The sequence below is a fragment of the Equus caballus genome, chromosome 3 (assembly GCF_041296265.1).
Source record: "Equus caballus isolate H_3958 breed thoroughbred chromosome 3, TB-T2T, whole genome shotgun sequence".
Lineage (NCBI taxonomy): Eukaryota > Metazoa > Chordata > Mammalia > Perissodactyla > Equidae > Equus > Equus caballus.
Genome location: NC_091686.1, coordinates 29378750 through 29399398, shown reverse-complemented (window position 1 = coordinate 29399398; position 20649 = coordinate 29378750). Strand labels below are relative to the sequence as shown.

Here is a 20649-nt window from a genome sequence, read left to right as displayed (position 1 = left end):
TGAAATATAATGATAGAACTGACTGAAAGCGTTGTGCGCACGGAATGTGCCTGACGGGCGAGCACCGAATAAAGGCTGGTTGTTGTCATCACACTGATGCAGTGGAAGGAGATGGCTGCGGTTGGTCCCCAGTCTGCTCTGAGTCCTTGCTCACACACACAGACTCAGATGGAAGGCTTCCCTCTCCCTGAAGCCCAGCTGTCTGAGGGACAGAGTGGCCCCTCAGGGAGGCCCTTGGCCACCATGCCCGGGAAACGAAACCCCGGCTCAGATCTCAACTCAGATTCCTTCCCTGCCTGCAGATTCACAGAGACTGGCAGGACCAGAGAGAACCGAAAGCTGTCTTGCATCTGGCAGGGAGCCCCTGTGCCAGCCGGCCCCCAAATCAAGGCCTGGGATTCGAGGAGAAACCGCCTCTGGTTAGCCTGAGCTGACAGTACAACTCTGACATCCCAGGCTGGCTCAGACGCTCACGGCGGGGGCTGTGTTTATGCACAAGGCAAGAGGCCTTTGTAAACTGTTCTGAATGCCGGTGGGTGACAAGGAGGCCCTGACAGAGCCACAGAAGGCTCGGAGAGGGCTGCGCGAGTCCTGCTACGGCCCTGACAGCATGCCTTCTGGGGGGCCAAGGGACACCTCACCTCTTGTCGTGGGTCTTCAGCGAACCTCTGAATCACGTACTTCAGTTCCCTGAAAGAGACGGACGGGAGTGGGGTCACGCCTAGGGTCCCGGCTGGTGTGGACCAGGACGGGGGTCAGGGTTGGGGATGGAGGAGGGGCCAGGAAGGGCCAGGGACCCCGGGGGAGCTGGCAGACCGGGAAAGGCCTGGACGGGCTTGGACACGTGCTGCAGGAGAACTTCCAAGAGGAGCCATCGTTGCCTCCTAGAATGCACGTGACAGAGAATGGGCCGGAAGGAGGGCTGGCTGCTGGGGGACGATCTCAGGACAGAGGACACTGGTACCAGGGGGAGGCAACGAGGGCGCTGCTGAAATACTCACTTGGTGAACTTCTCGTGTGCGAGTGCTCTGCAACAAAAGCGAAGGGAAAGGGGGTTAATGGGGCGCCTTTGAAACGGCACCGTGACCCACAGACCTCCTGGGGGACCGCTCGGCTTTACGTGTGATTCAAGGAATGAAGCGGGAGTGGAGAAGGGAACACGGACATGTTGTCCCTGCTCGAAACTGCAAAACAAAGGCCTCCTTTGATGAGGCGACAGATCATGGTAACGTGAACAGACTGAGCGCCCCCAGGTCCCGCACCTATAAACAGGAGTGGCGCTAACTGGGGTGAGTGTGAGCATGTGTGCCTGTGCGTGGGCACTGGGGACCCAGGTGTGTTTGTTAATTGTTCCACAGTTAAGGTGCGGCCGCACTAATTACCGCCGTACATCAGAGCAGCAATGAGGGACCATTCTCCAGGCGAATTGCATCATGGGTCCACTGTCAAGTGTGTCCCTGGGGCTGCAGAGACAGCGGCTGCAGCCAGCGATGCCACTGCTCTTCGGAGATGCGGTGGCTCTCAGGAGTCGGATTTCTCTGGTCTCGAGTCCTGGGGGCCTCAGGGACACGCCAGGCCAGCAAATGGGGCAATTACTGAGTGTAATGTCCCCCTCGGAGAGCCGCATATCATCAACACAGGCTCGGTAATGGGCTCCTGAGAGAGCCCCTGGCTGCCCGGGGACTGGCTTCTTCACATCTATCAAAACAGCGACCTGAGGCATTTTAGGGCCTGCTTATTAGACAGAGCCTTCTCCTCAGGCCATTATCCGCCGGGCTGTTTCTCCCTATTTTCCTGTGACAGATTCAATATTGCGATAAGGGCTGGCAAGAGAGACACAGAGGGAGGGTCCATTTCTGGCCCAGCACACTGTGGAGCGGGAGCTAATAACCGTAATGGGTGTAATGGGCGTCATAAGACAGCTTTCAGCTTAGAGAGCAATTCCACATGCATTTCCTTCTGATTTGTACTGGGCCCTGGAGAGAGGAGAGGCAGACGGCACGACTCCTTTCTTCTGATGGGCAATAAAACTGCTTGCTCCTGCGTGGGGGTGTGGTGCGGGACGGGGGCTCTGCTCACATCCTCAGCTCAGTGAGTCCCTCCAAAAACTCGAGGAGGTGATTCTCCCGCTTTTCAGAGTGTGTGTGTGGGGTGCCTCCCCGGGGGTCCCACAGCTGAGGACCAACATCTCCATCTCCCCCGTCACCTGTGGTGCTCCCAGGGTGGCTCAGTGCATCCCGTGACTGGACGTGACCAGGCCCCCCGCTAAGGCCTTGGTGGACGACTGAGGTTTCCCTCACAGGTCAGAGGGTTCTGGAGACGTGAGTGGGACTTACTCTTTGGGGAATGGAATGGGTTGAAGCAAGCTGGCCAGAGACGGTCTCCAGTCATCGTAGTCCGACCTGGAAGGAGAAGGGGCAGTGGTCAGGTTTGGTCTGGACCAGGAGAGGTTTCCGGCACACTGTCGTGGATGGGCTGAAGATGAGGCCAGAGTCTGGTAGAGACTCACGTGGCACCAACTCTGCTCCAGCCACTGGGAAGCTGGGAGGACCAGCAGCCGGTGCCCAGAGCGCAGCCACGAGGCCTGACAGAGCCTGTCCGGAGATTTCCTTAAGGGCAACTGAAAGGACTAGCGGCCCAGTTCCCGGGGTCTCACCCGCTCCTCGCCTCTAAACCCAGGCTGCGACCACTGTGCCTTCCATCTTTTGAACTATCAAGGGTATTACGGGCTGACTTGTGTCCGCCCCTCAAATTCCTATGTTAAAGAACTAACCCCCAGCACCTCAGAATGTGACTGCATCTGGATGCAGGTCCTTAATGAGGTAATTAAGGTAAAATGAGGATGGGCCCTGACCCCTGTGATAAGAAGAGGAGGTTAGGACACACGCGCACACACAGGGAAGACCACGTGGAGACACAGGGAGAAGACGGGCGTCTACACGCCAAGGAGAGCACTTCAGAAAGAACCGGCCCTGCCCACACCCTGATGTCAGAGCTCCAGCCTCTCGAACTGCGAGAAAAGGCGTTTCTGTCACATAAGCCCCAGTCTGTGTAAGTCTGTCACGGCGGCCCGAGCAGACCGATGCAGGGGGCTGAGGCTGGGAACGCAAAGCTACTCTCATCTTTGAGTGACCAGAACTGAGGAGCAAATTTATAGACTGATTCATAATAAATGAAAATTATATCTGCTTATTGTTGTTTGGGTCAACTCCCACGATTTATTGGATACTTCTATTATTGTGTTCAGACAATAGCCTTTTTTTTTTTTAGTTGCTGCTAATGACAGTAAAAACAATGGTGATGATAAGAAGTAGTAAAATAATAATAATGATGTAATAAAAATAAAATAAAAAATGAAATAAAATAACAAAATAATTTTAAAAAAGTAAAAATGAAAACAGACCTCGGCTGAGGTCTTGGGGGAGACCAGGCACCGGAGGGTCACGTCCCGCCTGGCCTGGGGAGCCGATGATGTGACAGTAGGAACAACGTCAGCATGAAGAATGATGGCTGCCATGTGCTGAGCACCCACTGTGTGTCAGACCTGCTAGGCCATGGAATCGGCCCCATGTCGTACACAAGCCCTTATTACAGCGAGGAGTGTTAAGTAGCTGGCTGAGGTGACTGCAGAGCTGTGTGGCCAAGAGGTCACCGGAAGGGAGGCAAGAGCTTCTCGCGGCCATTGTGGAGTCAGCAGGGCTGCTCCCCCCTCCCGCCGGCACAGCTTCCTAAAGAAGCGGCTTTTTCTGCCAACTCCCCCTAAGGAGCCAGGAAGGGAAGGGGAAGGAGGGTGTGGGGCCTCAGCGCCTCAGCCTGCGGACAGAAGGGCCTTCGCCAGGCCCTGGAGCATCCACGCACCCCGGTTAATACAAACATCCTACGAGGAGCGTGTTAGGATAGCCCCATTTTGCAGGGGAGGAGAACTAAGGCTCAGAGACGTCGTGTGATTCACATGAGTTGTCGACCGCCATCGGGAGGGGAGTGCGAGCAGCGGGAAGCGGGATGCAGGACTCACAGCCAGGTCCGCGGACTCCAGGCTGTGCCGCCCGGGGGTGGCTGGGCGTGGGGAGCACGTCTGGACTCGGAGACCCCTTTTGACCCCACACCTGTGTGCTGCTTTCTCGGGGCGGGTCATCTATTTTTGCGACTAGCTTGGCCTCCCTCTAAATGGCTCCCCTCCCTTCCCCCCACCTGTCACCAACTCTGACTCGTGTGTTCCAGAAAATCTAACAGTAATAAGAGCAAACATTGTAGACAGCACGTGTTGTGAGCCACGGGTCTTCCTGGTAGACACATGGGTCAGCCACGCAGTCCTCCCAGAAACCCAGGGAGCGGGCCGCGCTTGCCACCCCCATCTGCAGACAAGGAAACAGTTGCGGTAAGAACACGTGCTGGCCCAAGTCGCACAGCTGGTCAGAGCTGGGGCTCGAACCAGGAGCAGCTTGTGCCCCTACCCACTGAACATCACCACCTCTCAGGAAGCCGCTGGCCTGGCCCTACCTGCGGAGGAAGACCATTTCCCTTTATCACAAAGGGCGCTTACTAGCTTTTCTTTAAAAAAATAAAATATGTTTTGGGGCCGGCCCGGTGGCGCAGCGGTTAAGTTCACACGTTCCGCTTCTCGGCGGCCCGGGGTTCACTGGTTCGGATCCCGGGTGCGGACATGGCACTGCTTGGCAGCCATGCTGTGGTAGGCGTCCCACGTATAAACTAGAGGAAGATGGGCACGGATGTTAGCTCAGAGCCAGGCTTCCTCAGCAAAAAGAGGAGGACTGGCAGTAGTTAGCTGAGGGCTAATCTTCCTCCAAAAAAAAAAAAAAAAAATATGTTTTATGTAGAAATGTCACCAAATACAGAAAACCCTAAGGAGACTTTAAATCACCCATAATCTGAGTGGGTGTCTGAGGCTCTGAAGCTGTGGCTGCGCCCCGGCCCGGCCCAGGGTCACTCCTGAACAGAAGGGGATGTCGACAAGCATCTTCTGCAGAACAGCGCGGGCCGCCTGTGTTCCTGGGCGCTAACTCAGTGGGAGGCGGAGGCCAGGGCCGGGGGCTGGGCGGAAACCCTGTTCTTCCCATGTCTCCCCAGCCTGGAGCTCGGCCCCCTGTCGGCTCCATCACAGTGGCTCCCAGGACCAAGAGAGGGGATGTGGGGGCCAAGAAAGAGGAAGAAGGCAAGCAGACTTCCTTCCTCGCCTCGGCCCAGCCAGCTCCGTCTGTGGTTGGCTCCTGGCCCTGCTCCAGCTGCCTGGTGGTGTGAGGTGGGTGTGCTGGCCAGAGGCTGGGAGGCTAGGTGCCTGGGGCTGGCCAGGCCCGAGGGATGGGGCGTGGGACTCCTGTGGCCAGCAGAGCACCTGCCATGAGCATCTAAAGAGCAGTGCCAGCCTCAGGGTGGGTGGCCTGGCTGCCCTGGAGCAGGCAGGTCTGTTGTCCCAGGGGGGCTGCCTCTGGCTATCAGGCATTCTCCCCCTGGCCATGCCTGGCTGGGAATGGAAGGGAGAGCAGCAGGCCAGGCTGGGAGAGGCCTGAGTGCCCACCTCCAGGAAGGAGGAAAGACAGCCAGGCTTTCCCTGGGCTCAGAGAGGGCAGACGAGGTGCCTTAAGCATCCCCAGGGCCTCAGGTGTCAAGCACTCAAACACTTAATCCTTATGTTAATGGGGCCAGGCTGGCTTAGAACCCTCATTTATAGAGGACAAACGGAGGCCCAGAGAGGTCTGGACACCTGCAGAAGGTCACAGAGCTCGTGAGGGGAGAAGCTAGACCTGAACGAGGTTCTGCGCACGAAGCCCAGGCCTCCACCTCATGCTGCCATCCATGAGTGGTTTACAGCCCATATGGCTGAGTACTCCTGTCTCTTGCTGGGGTGGGGGTAACACCAGGGACAGGCTGGACAGGTGAGCGATGGACATGGGGCAGCCTCCTTGGCCTGGCAGAGACACGCATGCTTGGCGGAACTGTAACCCAACTTGACAGGTGTCGCCTAAACCCGAGCTCTGAGCTGTCTGTGGACAAGATGCTTCCTCCCAGCCACGCCATTTCCTCCACCTTCACGGCATCATCTGCACGGCACGGGGAGAATGCTGCCCTGCCTGGCAGGACAGCAGCTGATGCACTGGCCTGAGGGCAGCGGGGCCCCACGAGCCTGGGAGAAGCCAGAAGTCCCCAGCCCACTGGCTGGGGTCAGGCAGGCCTCACCCTGACAGCTGCATGCACGTGACAGCATCCAACCTGAACCCCAGCTCTCTCGGGGCTACAGCCCAGAGAACCGCATGCTGCTGGCCCCCGGCGCTGTGGTGAGCGGGGGTGAGCTGAGGGTGGAGTGAGGCTGGGAGACCAGAGAGAAACCCATCGGCCTTTCTAGAACACCGTGAGAGAAGCACCTCAGAAAGGCCCAGGGTGCAAGAAGGGCATGTGGGGACACATCTCATTCTGCTTCACTCTTGCCATGCACATACATTTAGAAATATCTGCTCCCTCAAAAGACAAGCCAGCTGGCCCAGGGATTAAAACCCAAGGTGAGAAGCAAGTGGCCATCATCTCTGAGGGTGGGGACTTGGGCAAATCCCCTCCTTCTCTCTACCTGCCCCGTCATCCCATCAAGGACCTTCCAGGGCCGCAGAGCAGGTGCACTGGCCTCAGTTGCTCCAGGGAGCTTTGAGTTTCTACAGAGTGGCCTCGTGCCCCAGGAATTGGCATTTGAAAGTTTCCAAACAGATCTAGCTATCGATCCATGCATCTACCTACATATATGAACACATATACACATATGCAGGCATCATTTAAAACCCTTACCAGAAGCCTACAACGGAGATGCTAATGATGGAGATAAGAGCACCTGTCCTTGTCGTCAGCCTGCGGGGTGCCAGGCGCTGGGACGAATGCCAGGCACACACTAATTTATTTAACTCTCAAGGCAGTCCTGGGAACCTTGACCTGTGCAGGGAACAGTTTTCCTTTTCAAGGGTATCCAGGGAGCTTTTATTGCAGCTTACATTACTTTTCAAAGGTGTCAAATTCTAACGATGCACAGGCCTTCCTATGGCAACATGACTCATCAGGGGCTGAGCCTGTAGGGTGGGCCCACTCTCACTGGGACCAGCAGCGCCTGCCCCCCGGGACGGGCTTGGCCAACTGGGCCAAGGCTCTAAGCGTGGCTTCCTTGGCTCCCCCACTGCCTCTTAAGACCCTCCATTCCCATGAGATCCTCTGCTCTTTCATTGTTTACGCACCACTCTCATTTGGGGGGCTCTCCTTGATAATAGAAGTCCACTCTTGTCAAGAACCAGCACTGGGCCAGCATGGAAAGGTCCTAAATTCTCACAACAGCCCTGAGAAAGACACCCATTTTACAGACAAGAAAACTGAGGCCCCGGGAAGTCACGAACGCCACCTGCGGTCACACAGCAGATTAAGTGATGTAGCCGCATTTCCTCAATTCTCAGATTGCGCGCTTCTTGCCATCCGGGGTGCACTGAATGCCATATTCAGCTTTTTTTCCTTTCAAAGTGCGGCTACTAAATCAACAATACATCTTCCTCTCAATGGCATCTTAAAATAGAGGACACGGTTGTAATCAGAAAGCGTGACTCCCATTTGCCCGGTGTCTACACCTGCAAGGTGTCTACTCTGCGCTGGAGCCCGGAGCCAGGCCCTCCACCTCACTCCAACGCCCGGGGGCAGCTGTGACTCTGAGAGGACAGGAACGCACCCAGGGTCTCAGGCTAACACTGGTGCCTGTGGCCTGTGAACCAGCACTGTCTGGCTCTGCATCTGTCCTTCTTCCATGGCATCACACTTTGGAGTGCTCTGAGCCACTGGGCCAACATGTCTGAGGCCCCCAGCGGCCCCCAGGCAGCAGCAGACTTGGATGAGGAAGTTTCTAGGAAAAGAAGTGCTCAGGCCCAAATCCTGCTCTGACCTCCCTCAGGGTAATAGAAGCTCCGAGCAGTATAAACCCCCCACTGCGTGCAGCCCTCGGGGCACACTGTGAGCTGCTGCTCTGAGCAGCGGCCAGGAACACCTCCGGTTCCCAGTGGGCAGCCCCTGACCCCGCCCACGCCCTGGCAGCTGGGCGATGCGGGCAGGCAGGAGGTCAGCAAGAACAGAGTCCTCATTCATGAGCGTGTTTATGAAGAAGGAAAAAAACCGCGTGTCAACTGCATGATGAAACGCAAGCCCTTAGTGCTTCATGAGAAACACGAGTCGGGGCCAGGCCAGCAGAAGGCCTGGGAGTTCCAGGTGTTCGCGGAAAACAGCGGAATCGGAGGCCGTCTCCTCCAGGGCAAGGAGGAGAAGGGGGCCAGGGCTGACCTGTCCCTTAGAGGGCCGACAGCCACTGCTGGGAGAAAGTGGGACTCCCGCCTGCCCTGAGGAAACCGACACGTGTTCTCGGAGATGCTCTCTGAGCAGACTCTAGAATGTCCTTTGACTGGCAGGGGCCTGGGGGGAAGGCTGCTAATGCAGTTGTGCCTCGGCTGGCTCTGCTACTAGAGCCACGGGCGAGGCTGGACCTGACCGCCCGGGAGCCCTCACCCTCTCCTCACCGGGGCCGAGGCAAGGGCAGAGGACAGTGATAGGAGCTGCTGCATCCGGAGTCTCTTTTCAAACCACAAGAAGCCAGTGTGTGACATGCACGTGTAAGGGTGTGTATGCATGTGTTCACCTTCACAGACACCACAGGCCTTGCTTTTAGAGCACGGGGGCACCCCTAGGCAGCCCCCAGCCTCATCCGCCATCTTGCCAGGCAGCCGGCAGGTCGCCCCCACCCCCCAGCAGACCCTAAGTGTGCTCTGGGAGCAACAGATTCATGAGGAGAAGGAACGCAGCACAGCCTCGGAGACGTGCTGAGACGGACGGGACCCTGGAGCCGGGCCTCCCCCCGGATCGGGCAGCCCTGGTGCCCCGCCTTCAGACAGGTGCCACGCATCAGTCAGACGTGACCTCGCCATCATACCCCCAATTCCTCTGAGAAGCCCACCAGCCACCCCCAACTCGCCTGGCAATGCCAGCTCCTGGCCCCGGTCCTGAGAGTAGGGCCGAGCTCTGCTCTGAAGGACAGGGCTTGTGGGAGGCAGGCGAGGTACCTGCTGGGCTCTCCAGCCCAGGCCGGCCCACGGAAACGGAGAGCTCAGTGCAGGGCAGAGGGAGCCAGCCACGAGGTCCCTGGACCCGGGGCTCCAGGAACCAGGCGCACGTGACTGTGAGACAGGTCTGAGGTGGTACAAGGTAAATGGCACTGCTGGCAAGACTCTTGAGGGTCAAAGATTAAGATGTTCCCACTCTAGAGTCACACAACCGAGGCTCATGGAGGGGCAGGGACGGACGGGCCTGAAGCACCCGGGCCAGAAGCGGCACCACCTAGAGGTGACCCGTCTTGTTTCCTAGCTCCTTTTCCGGAGCTTTCCTCACCAGCCAGGCCTGCAGAGCCGGCTCCTGCACACCACTCGCTCCCTGCCCATGGGAGAGCTCAGGAGGACGAGGCGGGGGCCTGGGCCGCGGCACAGTCCACAAGGGCCCTACACAGAAGACTGCTATGTGCACACACAACACCAATGTGCACACACAACCACAGAGACACCCAGGCACACGGGCCCAAGCGTGCACAGCCACACACACGCCAAAAGAAAACAGACATCCGTATACAGACATCCACACCAAGCACACCCAGCGTGCAGGGATCACCCAACACAAAACCCACTCACACTGGCTCACAGGTGTACTTGCATACGCACGCAGAGAAACATGCACACACTCAACTCTTGTGCACAAACACTCATAACCATACACATGCACTCAGAGCCACTCATTCACAAAAGTAGCACAAGTGCCAAGACACACCCACATTCGTGCACTTGGACACACACACTCAGGCAACCACACATCTGCTGTCACGTCACACATACCCAAAGCCACTTGCACACATACAGACACTCGCAAACTCAGAATGAGCCCACACCCTGCACAATGCACAGAGGTTCACATGCTTGTAGATGTACTTGGGCACCCGTGTGCTCACGCACACCCTGGCAGGTGAAGGCAGACACTCACACACACGTGCTCAAACTCATGCACACATGTATGCTTGTGCATAGACCTACACATGTGCCCACTCAAGCAGACATGTGCACACATAGGCCTGCATGCACCCCACACATGTACACACACACACACACATGCACTCGGCATATGTTCACAGACATACACACCCAAAATCTGTGCCCTCATAGTCTGCATCTGCATCTTGTGTATCCACACTCACACTTACTCACACCCCAACTCAAGTGTGCACACACACTCATGCATGTGTGTGCACACACTCCGCATGCCTCGAACCAGCGAACATGGCCACACCCAGCTGTGAAGCCACGCCCCCGCCCCCTCGCGGGTGCCAGGCGCGCACAGGGGACACTCACAGCAGCTTGAGGATTTCCACGTAGCAGCCGAGCGTGCGGTCGGCCTGGGGGCCCAGCTCGATGCTCATGGTGCTGCAGGCAGGGCTGACCATGAGGCAGTCGATGAGGTTGGGCTCGCTGTCGTTGCCCGCGCTGGCTGTCAGCGCCGGCTTGGCAGTGCTGGTGTGCTCCACCTCCACGTGGATCTCGCTGGAGGCCACGACCACCGACTTGAGCCGCGCCTCGGACAGTGTGGCTTCCTGAGACACCAGGTCCGGGCTGGGGTGCAGAAGGCGCAGAGGTAAGGTGGGCTTCCGGTCACAGGGCTGCTGGCAGCCGTTCCGGATCTCCTTCAGGCTGGGGGAGTTGTCGCGGCTGGGGGAAGAGGCGGGAGAGGCTGTGAGGACGGGTGGCCAGCACATGGCCCCGAGAAGTCCTAAAAGCTGCACGCCACCATCGAGTGAGCGCTTCTGACGCGCCACGCTCCACCGCAGTGAATGCCTCCCTGAACCCTGGGGCCCGGCTATGAGCCAGCGCTGGCATCTCCCACTGCACAGGGGGACACCGAGGCTCGGTCTGGGCGAGTGGCTTCCCAAGGTCTCAAGACAGGGAGGGGTGGAGATGGCATCCAAACCTGCACACACTGGCGCTCAACACACGTCTGTTGAACAAATGAGTGAATGTCAATTTCTAGAGACACCTCCACCAGGGTCTTTCCTGGCTACCTTCCTGACACACCTATGAGACCCACTAAGGGGTTTTACCTCTGGTTGCTTCCTATAGTCTAACCACTTCCTCCACTGAGCCTGATGCCATCCTGTCCTCCAGGGCAAGGCCCAGGCCCCACCTCTACTGCCCCCTCCCCAGCAGGTGAGAAAGCTCAGTGTTCCCTCTACCTGAGCCGTCACTCCAAGGGGATCCCAAACCCCAGAATTCTAGTCCTCTGGAGTCTGCAGTCCCTCCTGTCCAGAGCACCCCCACTGCTCCTGGCTAACACCCCAGGGGCAGCCTCTCCAACAGCCTGGAGGAACGATGCTGTGCAGGATGTTAACAGGTGTTAACTGAGGAAAGGGCTCTGTGGAATCACTGATGTCCCATTTGTTTGGGAAATGCTGGGCCAAGTACAATGAGATTAGGCTGCTTTACAGCAGGACTTGTCAGTGCCTTGAAGCTGGTTAAAGCCCTTCTCTCACTGAGGGCTCAAACTTCACAGGAGAAGGGAGGTGCCTCAGGAGGAAGGTAATTCCAGCAATGGGTTTCCTTTGTTGCTGCCCCTGGACCCTCACAGCTCAAGAAAGACGTGCACCTAGGGGTCAAATGACCTACCCTGGCTCACGGGCTCGTAAATGGAGGGGTCTGGGACTTGAAACCAGGTCTCGGACTGCAAAGCCGGGGCTCCTCACACCATGACCATGGTGGCTTCCAAGATCCTGGACAATCTCATGCAGGTCCTCCTCTTCCAGGAAGTCTTCTCTGATTTCTTCCACCCCCCGCCCTCTCCTTTCCCGCCCCTGAACTAGAGTTTTCCATCCCTGGCTGGATACCAGTGTCCCTCAGGGCACTTCTAAACATCCTAAAGCCCAATTAGATAGGAGTCTCCGGGGTGGGGTCCGGATACGACTAACTTCTAGGTCTCCCTGTGGGTGCAGTCAAGACTGAGTCCGCTGCTCCCAGAGACGCAGCACAACAGCACGATCACAGAAGCTGCTGGTCCGGTCCCTGCCTCAATGTGCCACACGCATGCGCCCTGTGCTTCCAGAGAGACACACGTGCTCCTTGTGCACAGGGCCAGGCCGAGTGCAGAACTCGGACCCAACACACATGGAGGGCCTGAGTTTATCCAGCACGTGCCACGGGCCAGGCCTGAGCTGAGCCCACCAACGGAGTTTAATAAATACACTTTAAACTTCGCTGGGGAAAAACAAAAGCCATCAGCTGAAGTCCGAGAATTCTACGGTTGATGGAAAACTGCGTGTGGTCCGAGGGGGGAGGGCGGTGTGACCGTCTCCTCCGTTCAGAGCTCACTTGCTCCCCAAACGCCCAACGCTCCGTCTCCCTTTGTTTGCCTCTGCCAGGGTTTAGGAGTGGATTTTCAAGGCTGTTTGGCTCAGACCGGGTGATTTTCCGGCGAGCTATGCTAACCTGGGTCAAATTGTCTGTTCTTCTGCGTGTGAGTACATCACGTACCCACCGAGAGCACTGAGGACGCGCCCGGAGAACAGCACAGGGCTTTATCTTCCAGGGACTGACCAGCGGCCGGGATGGACCTGAGCCCAGGAAAGGTCACGGCAGCTTAGCAGCCCTCGGGGCGATTTCCTGGAGGGAAATCGCCTGCCGCATGCCGCCACCCTGGGCACCTGGTCGCATTCGCTGTCTCGGGGTTCCCCCAGTCACGTGTGCCACCACCCCCCAGTCCATCCTGCAGCAGCTAGGGATCATCTGGAAACTGACATCTCCTCAGGTCCCTTCTCTGCTTCAAACCCATCAGTGACTCCGATGCCCTCAGAGGAAAAACTCACAGCTCAAACACAGGCACAGCTCTGCCACCCCAAGCGTGGTCCCCGACCAGCGGCCTGGGCAGCACTGGGAGTGCTAGACAGCGAGTCTCGGGCCCCACCCAGACCTGCCACACCTGCATTTTAACAGGACCCCCGGAGCGGCTCAGCACAGGAGCTTTCAGAGCTCGGCTGGACACGGCTCTTCACGGCTGGCCAGCCTTCCTCCGCAGCTGCATCTTCTGCCTCTCTGTCCGTCTCTCTGCTCCAGCCACACTCAGTTTCCTCCACTGCCCCCTGCAGGGGCCTTCAGCGTGGCTCTGACCCCCTGTGGCGTTTGCCAAGAATGTGGATTCCTGGGCCCCATCCAAAATTGCTGTGCCCAGGAGTCTGCGTTTTAAAGCAGCAGCACCCCGGGTGACTCTGCAGCAGGCGGCTAAGGACCGTAACAGAAAACTGTGACTCACGGCGGCTCCGTCTGCACCGCCAGGCCTTTGCACGTGCCGTTCCCTCTGCCTTGACCACCTTGTCCTGCCTCCCGCCTTGCTAACAGCCAGGAGGTCTCAATGTAAATGTTACTTCCCTAAAGGACCCCTCCTTCACCTCCCCCTGGAGCAGGGGTTCTCAACTCTGGCCACACAACTCAACTTGCCTGGGGTGTTAAAAAAAAAACAATGCCCGAGCCATCCCAATTAAATCAGGATTGCAGTGGGCCGGGCCCGGGGAACCTTTCACTTCCTCATACAAGCTCTAACCAGTGGGATGCTGCTCAACGGTGTCAACCAACTCTCCAGAAAAAAAGGAGCCTTGGTTTGCAGCGTGGGCCAGTTTGCCGGGTGTAAATACATCCACCAGGACCGACTTCGAGCTCCCAGCTGCGATCACTGGCTGCGGGGCCGGGAAGAGGTGTGCTTCCAGATGCCCCGGCTCCAGCCCCGCCACGGGAACTTAAATGCAGCCCAGGCTGGTCCATGAACCCCGGGTGCGGGGCCGTGGGAGTTTTCACACATCCCTGGTAAGAACCACCCACCCGACCAGGATTCCCCCACCTTGGCACCACCGACACTTTAGGCCCATCAGACGGTTCGGCTAATTCTCTGTGGACGGCTGTCTTGCGTGTGGTGGTGGGTTTGACGGCGATCCTGGGTACCAGGAAAACCCCTCCTCCCCAACCAAGTTGTGGCACCCCAAAATGTCTCCAAATGTCACCAAATATCCCCTGGGGGCCAGAACTGCCCGCGGCTGAGAGTCACTGACCGGGATATCAAGCTGTGAAATGTTTCTGGGCACCCAAAGTTTCTGTCATGTCCTTCCGTCTAACTCCCCACCCCGAAGGCGGCCACCATCCTGGCCTCTGTCATCAGATTCGTTTGGCCTGTTCTTGAGCTTCAAGGAAAAAGGCTCACACAGCAGGGACCTTTCCGGTCTGCTCCTCTCTCAGGGTTCCGCGCGTGAGATGCGGTGTGGTTTGCCTGTTACACTGTTGTGCGCTCTTGCTGCTACGTGGCATTTCGTGTGAACGGACCACAATTTACTGGTCCACTCTACCACTGTAGGATGCTGGAATCGACGCAGACTTGAGTGCCGGGCTGTTACAAATAACGCTGCTCTAAACTTTCGTACACGCCTTCTGATGAACATGCCAAAAGCCACGATGCGGGGAACTGCTGGGCCGCAGGGCAGAGTATGTTTAGGCTTCTGTTCTGACTGTGTGAAGCCTTACCCGGTGACTGACGTACAGCTGGGGCTGACACGCCCTCCTGTGAACCAGGTACATGACGCCTCTGGCTCCTTCCATCACCCCCTGAGCAAGCTGCCCTGTATCTGCGTGCTTACTGGCTCCCACCCGGCCCCTGCTGCTCGGCCATCGGCTCTGGGAGGGCGGGGCCCCCTCCGGCTGGTTGCCTTTGTGCCTTCAGCACCTGGCACAGGATGGGCCCTCACTGAGGGAGCGCTGAGCGGACGGGAGAATGGAGGCTCTGGCTGCTGCTGGCTCTACCTCTGTCTGTGCAACAGTGTGCACGGTTCCTCATTCTGGTTCTTCCCACCTCCGCCCTTCTCCTGGGGTGGGAACTGGGAGAGCGATTTCCAGTGTCCTTGTCTTTCTGCTTCCTGCTCCGGAGTCAGGGGAACCTTGGCCCAGGGCACCCGGGCAGAGCTTCAGAGATGCAGAGGGGAAACTGTGGGATCCGCCTTTCCTGCTCCCGTGCCTGCCCCCAGCCGAGTCCCAGCTCGGGCGTCCGTGAGCGGGCCCAGGGAGGCTGCCACGAGTCAGAGGCTTCAGGAGGAAAAGGAGCCTGAGGGTGTGTGTGGGGGACACTCCTCAGGCCTTTCCTGCTCCCTGGGGTGACCTGGGTTTGAAGTGCATGCCGATCAGCTCCAGAGCCAGAGTGCGCGAGGCGGTGGCAGGTGCCCATCTGCGTCCACAGGGACGCCGGGATGGCTGTACAGGCCACGCGCTACCCTCTGACCTCCCTCTTCCTCTTCTTCTTTTCCCCTTTAATAGAACATGCTGTAGGGCATGGAAGAGGCACTCGGGAATGACCAGCGTGACACCTTCATGCTCTGGCCCCAGGGGTACCATCACCTTTTTCTAAACAGGGAAATGATTCAAGAATGGACATGATCCCCTCCGAACATCAACACCTGGGGCTGAGGACACTAAAAGTAGTAACCCTCTCTTTTCATGCCCTGTCATAAGAAAATACTCCCTTATGAGGGTTCTTTTGCAGCCCCTTCACCAAGAACTCAAAGTAGTGTTGTTACAGAAGCCCCATTTTCACAGGTTTTTAGTGACTCAGAATGTTCCACCGCCTTTTCTTTGAGAAAACACTGAAATATAATCCTGTGCTGCCCCCAGCTCTAGCAGCGCCTAGACACATTTTGGTCCCCTTGGAATTGTGCAGTGTGCCACCTGAACAACTGGACAGGATGGCCGCAGCAGGTGCCATCTGTGCCCTACATATCATATCCTCTCCAACAACCCCAGAGGTCACTGTGGAAAGTTCTACACAACTAATGGCATCCGCGTCACTCCGCATCCCAGGAGCAATCCTCGATCAGGGAGGAATGGGAGCTGGTGAGTAACTATCCCAGCGTCATCATCCCTCACGGGAATGACTCTGAGATGTGTTCCACATGGTCTCCCAGGAGGCCCCAGTGGAGGATGCACAGGTGCCTGCAGCAGTCACCTGCTTAACACAGACCCTACTGGCTGTCCTCCCTTCCCAGGCTCCCTCCCAGTGCTGCCTGGGGTCACGGCCCTAATAAGCTGCTGGTGCCCAAAGCCAGGGAGACCCAAAGCAGTGGTTCTGCCACGCCCTCTTCCGGCCACTCGAGACCACAGTGCCGTGTTTGATGGTTTTCATGTTTCTCACATCTGACACAATCCTGCGTATCTACTGGTCCGTCACCTCCCAGGTGTGGTACGGCTCCAAGGGGACAGTGAATCCGAGCTCTCGTTTCCTCCCTGGTACCGAAGGCCGTGCCTGGCGCGCAGTAGGCACTCAAGACGCGTGTGAAGGCTGCGGCTGTGCTCACGGATGACGTGGAAGGGAGGAGCCCTTATCGCACCCCTAGTGCACACCCACACATGCACAGGTTACAGGCATCCACACTCACAGATATTCATAAACATGCGCCCACATGTGTGTACACACACACGCCCTGATGTGTCGCATGTGCCAGGCGGTGAGAAATCTTCAGAATAAAACACTTGTTCCCGAGGCTGGGTCAACACAATGGCCTCGTGGCGGCTGGTGTGGATCCACGGGTTTGCCTTTCCAGTACCATCCCTGGGTGTGAGCCCTGGAACCAGGGGGCACACGGGACTCGGCAGCCATGCTGGAGGCAGCGTCGCCAAAGCCACTCCACCTCCCCGGCCTGGTCAGGTGTGTGCCGGCCACCGAGCCTGCTGCCTCGGCCCCTCCCTGTCCCCACCCAGGCCCTCCGTGGCGGCGGTTACTGACCTGTTGATGAACTCTTCGTAGCAGGAGTAGATGGCGGCCAGGCACACGGCCACCAGGTTGGGCAGGACCCGCGGGTGGGGGCAGTGCCCTGTGGGGCCATGCATGCTGGAAAAGAGCAGAGGGCAGGTGAGACGGCAGCCGCAGGAGCGAGGCCCACGGAGGAGGCCGGGGAGGCCGGGCGCTGGCCTCGCACAGCTGGCAGGGGGGACTTTGGGTCCTGGGTTTGCACACGCAGGCAGCAGGGCGCCACTCCTGGCCGCGGGCTCCAGACCCAGGCTGCCCGGGTTTGAGGCAGCTGAGCGGCCTGACAGCTCCTTCAACTCCCTGCTCTCCGTCTCCTTAGATTAAAAATGGGACAACAGCCCCTCCTCAGGGGTTTAGAGTAAAGACCCCACTTTCTAATTTATGGGAAGACAGCACATGGTGGCCAGATGTCCTGGGACAGATGCCTTTATGCCTGGTGGTTCTGGAATAATTATTCACAACAGCTCATTTTACTCCTCAAAGTGGCCTGCTTTGGAGGGAAAATGATTATGGTCACCCTGACCTAGCACAGGGTCTGGGGACACAGCTGCTAAGTCCTCCATAAATGCGAGGTACTGTTATCTGTCATGACTGTCTCTGTGCCTCAGTTTTCCATCTGTAAAATGGGGCTGATACCCCTACCTCCAGGGCTGTTTGGGGCCTGGGGACAGTCCCCGTCACGGGCCTGGAAAACTGCGGTGGTCTCGGGGACGAAGGGAGGCCTGGCCTGAGAACTTGCACAAACTCCCCCGGGTGCTTTCTAGGGGCCCTGCGCCGCCAGGCTCCCCAGGAGGACACGCCGTTCGGGTTTGGAAACGCTCTGTGACTCCATGTGAGTGCATCTATGAAACGTGTCGCTTCAGAACTGGCGGGAACAGGCTCTTCTGACTTTCTTAAGAGCTCAGAAGAGCCGTGCCGACAGCCGCTAAGGCTCCCGGCAAGCGTATGCCTTGTTCTTAGTGTCTCCCGCATCAGCTCACCGAGTCCGCGTGTTAACCGGATCGAGTGGGAACTATGGTTCTCATTTTACACATGGGGAAACTGAGGCAGAGAGAGAAAAGGAAAAATCCAAGAAAAAGCAAAACTCCCACAAACGCCAGAAGGGAGTAAGAACCAGAATATTTGGCTTCCTCTGGGCCAGGCTGGGGAGGCGGCTCTTTAAGTCCCTGACGTTGACCCTCCGGGGTCACCAGGGGAGTGTCTCCTACACATCCAGCACCTGCAGCCCGAGGGGGTGGCAATCCTCACGTTGTTCAGGGCTGTCACCCTTTGCTGACTGAGCATCAGGCCCTGTGCTAGGGGCTTCCTCATAGATGATCCTGTTTAAGCACACAACAATTCATCCTCTGTGAAGAGCAGAGGAAACAGGAGCAGAGAGGTAGAGTGACTGGCTCAGAGTCACACAGCAAGTAAGTGTCTCAGACCACACGTGGTCGGGAGGAGCCAGCGGAGACCCTGGTAGAAATGGGACGCTGGGGGCCTCTGACCAGCCTCCTGGCTCCCCGGGGCCCCGTGGAGTGAGCATCTCTGGGGGAGCGGGGCTGGCTCGAGGGCCGGGTCAGGGGCCGGCCGGGAGACCCACCTCTGGACGAACTTCTTCACCACTTCCATGCCCGCGTTGAGCTCGTTCAAGGCGAGGATGTACTCCTGAGTAAAGAGCCGCAGGCGGGGGCACTTCCCAAAGTCCTGCAGGGAGAGCGAGGGAGGGGCTGGGACCCACGGGGCCGGGGCCACGGGGGAGGGAGGGGGCCACGCGGAGACACCCTGTCTCGTCTTTCTAGAAAGCGGCTGGCACCCCTTGCTCGTGCTGGTGATGGCCGTGTCCTGGCGGGAGGGCACCCACGCCCGGTGGTCGCTGAGTGGCGGGGCACCACCTCCCCACCCAAGGACGGCGGTTGCACCAACGTGCTCCGAGCACCGGCCAGCAGGCCTTCCCTGGGCATGGCCAGGCCGGGCGCCAGACCCTGGGCCGGACACTGCTCTGTGAGGCCGCCGAGCAAGGCCGCGCTCATGGCAGAGGCAGGGCAGGCGCGGGCTGGGGGCCTGCGGCGGGTGGGGACATCCTGGGGGACAGAGGAGGCAAAGCCAGCAGGACAATGTAGCTCCCCGTGTCCTCAGCCCGGTCGTCCTCAGTGAGGAGCCACCAGTCCTTCTCCTACCCAGGGCAGGAAGGAGCCCAAGAACGAGACATGGCCTGGGGAGGGAGCGGTTCCCAGATGTAGGCTCCTGCTCCACGGGGACTCCGGCCCTGCACGGGGCCCAGAACCACACTTAGTGACCCTGCCAGGACCTGGGCCTTTCGGCTGTAGAAAAAGCCACCCATAAAAGGCACGGGGGACCAAAAAGGCAGGTGAGACAGACGGCCAAGGTTGAAGAAGGCTAGCTGGACAAATAAGGGTGGGTGTGAGAGGGACATGAATGTGGGAGAAGGCATGTGAGAGAGATGGAGTATGGGGGGAGGTGTGTGAGAGAGAGATGGAGTATGGGAGGAGGTGTGTGAGAGAGATGGAGTGTGGGAGGAGGTGTGTCAGAGATGGAGTGCGGGAGGAGGTGTGTGAGAGAGAGATGGAGTGGGAGGAGGTGTCTGAGAGAGAGATGGAGTGCGGGAGGAGGCGTGTGAGAGAGAGATGGAGTGTGGGAGGAGGCATGTGTGTGAGAGATGGAGTGCGGGAGGAGGTGTGTGAGAGAGAGATGGAGTGTGGGAGGAGGCGTGTGTGTGAGAGATGGAGTGCGGGAGGAGGTGTGTGAGAGAGATGGAGTGTGTGAGGAGGCCTGTGTGTGAGAGATGGAGTGCGGGAGGAGGCGTGTGAGAAAGAGATGGAGTGTGGGAAGAGGTGTGTGAGAGAGATGGAGTGTGGGAGGAGGTGTGTGAGAGAGATGGAGTGTGGGAGGAGGTGTGTGAGAGAGATGGAGTGCGGGAGGAGGTGTGTGAGAGAGAGATGGAGTGGGAGGAGGTGTCTGAGAGAGAGATGGAGTGCGGGAGGAGGCGTGTGAGAGAGAGATGGAGTGTGGGAGGAGGTGTCTGAGAGAGAGATGGAGTGGGAGGAGGTGTCTGAGAGAGAGATGGAGTGGGAGGAGGTGTCTGAGAGAGAGATGGAGTGCGGGAGGAGGCGTGTGAGAGAGAGATGGAGTGTGGGAGGAGGCGTGTGTGAGAGATGGAGTGTGTGAGGAGGCCTGTGTGTGAGAAATGGAGTGCGGGAGGAGGCGTGTGAGAAAGAGATGGAGTGTGGGAAGAGGTGTGTGAGAGAGAGATGGAGTGCAGGAGGAGGCGTGTGAGAGAGATGGAGTGTGGGAGGAGGCGTGTGAGAGAGAGATGGAGTGTGGGAAGAGGTGTGTGAGAGAGAGATGGAGTGCGGGAGGAGGCGTGTGAGAGAGATGGAGTGCAGGAGGAGGTGTGTGAGAGAGAGATGGAGTGTGGGAGGAGGTGTGTGAGAGAGAGATGGAGTGCGGGAAGAGGCGTGTGAGAGAGAGATGGAGTGCGGGAGGAGGTGTGTATGAGAGAGGGAGTGTGGGGGAGATGTGTACGTGTGAGAGATGGAGTGTGGGAGGAGGTGTGTGTGTGACGGAGCGCCGAGGGCGGTGTGTGAGAGTGGTGGAGCACGGGAGGAGGCCTGTGGTGCGTTCAGCCAGGAGAGGGAGGGTGTATCCAGGGTGGTGGCTGGGGCAGAGGGCAGGGCTGGGCAGCCGGGAGCAGGGGGCGGGGGGGGGAGGTGGTGGAGAGAGCAGGTGGAAGGAGGATCCCTCAGCAGGTGATGGGACAGGCTGGCCCCC

The 20649-nt window shown here is 58.3% G+C and overlaps 1 protein-coding gene across 4 annotated transcripts in view; it reads right to left on the bottom strand.

Annotated features, from left to right (window-relative positions):
• Nucleotides 1–20649, bottom strand: part of CMIP (c-Maf inducing protein) — a 240906-nt gene that overhangs the window by 15906 nt on the left and 204351 nt on the right. For all 4 annotated transcript variants that reach the window (XM_023637379.2, XM_023637380.2, XM_070262099.1 and 1 more), the window contains 6 exons: nt 18461–18564; nt 16855–16959; nt 10413–10766; nt 2337–2402; nt 1002–1028; nt 642–690 (listed from right to left, as the gene is read on the bottom strand). In XM_023637379.2, coding sequence (XP_023493147.1) covers nt 642–690; nt 1002–1028; nt 2337–2402; nt 10413–10766; nt 16855–16959; nt 18461–18564 — 705 coding nt within the window. The remainder of the gene's footprint in view (nt 1–641; nt 691–1001; nt 1029–2336; nt 2403–10412; nt 10767–16854; nt 16960–18460; nt 18565–20649) is intronic.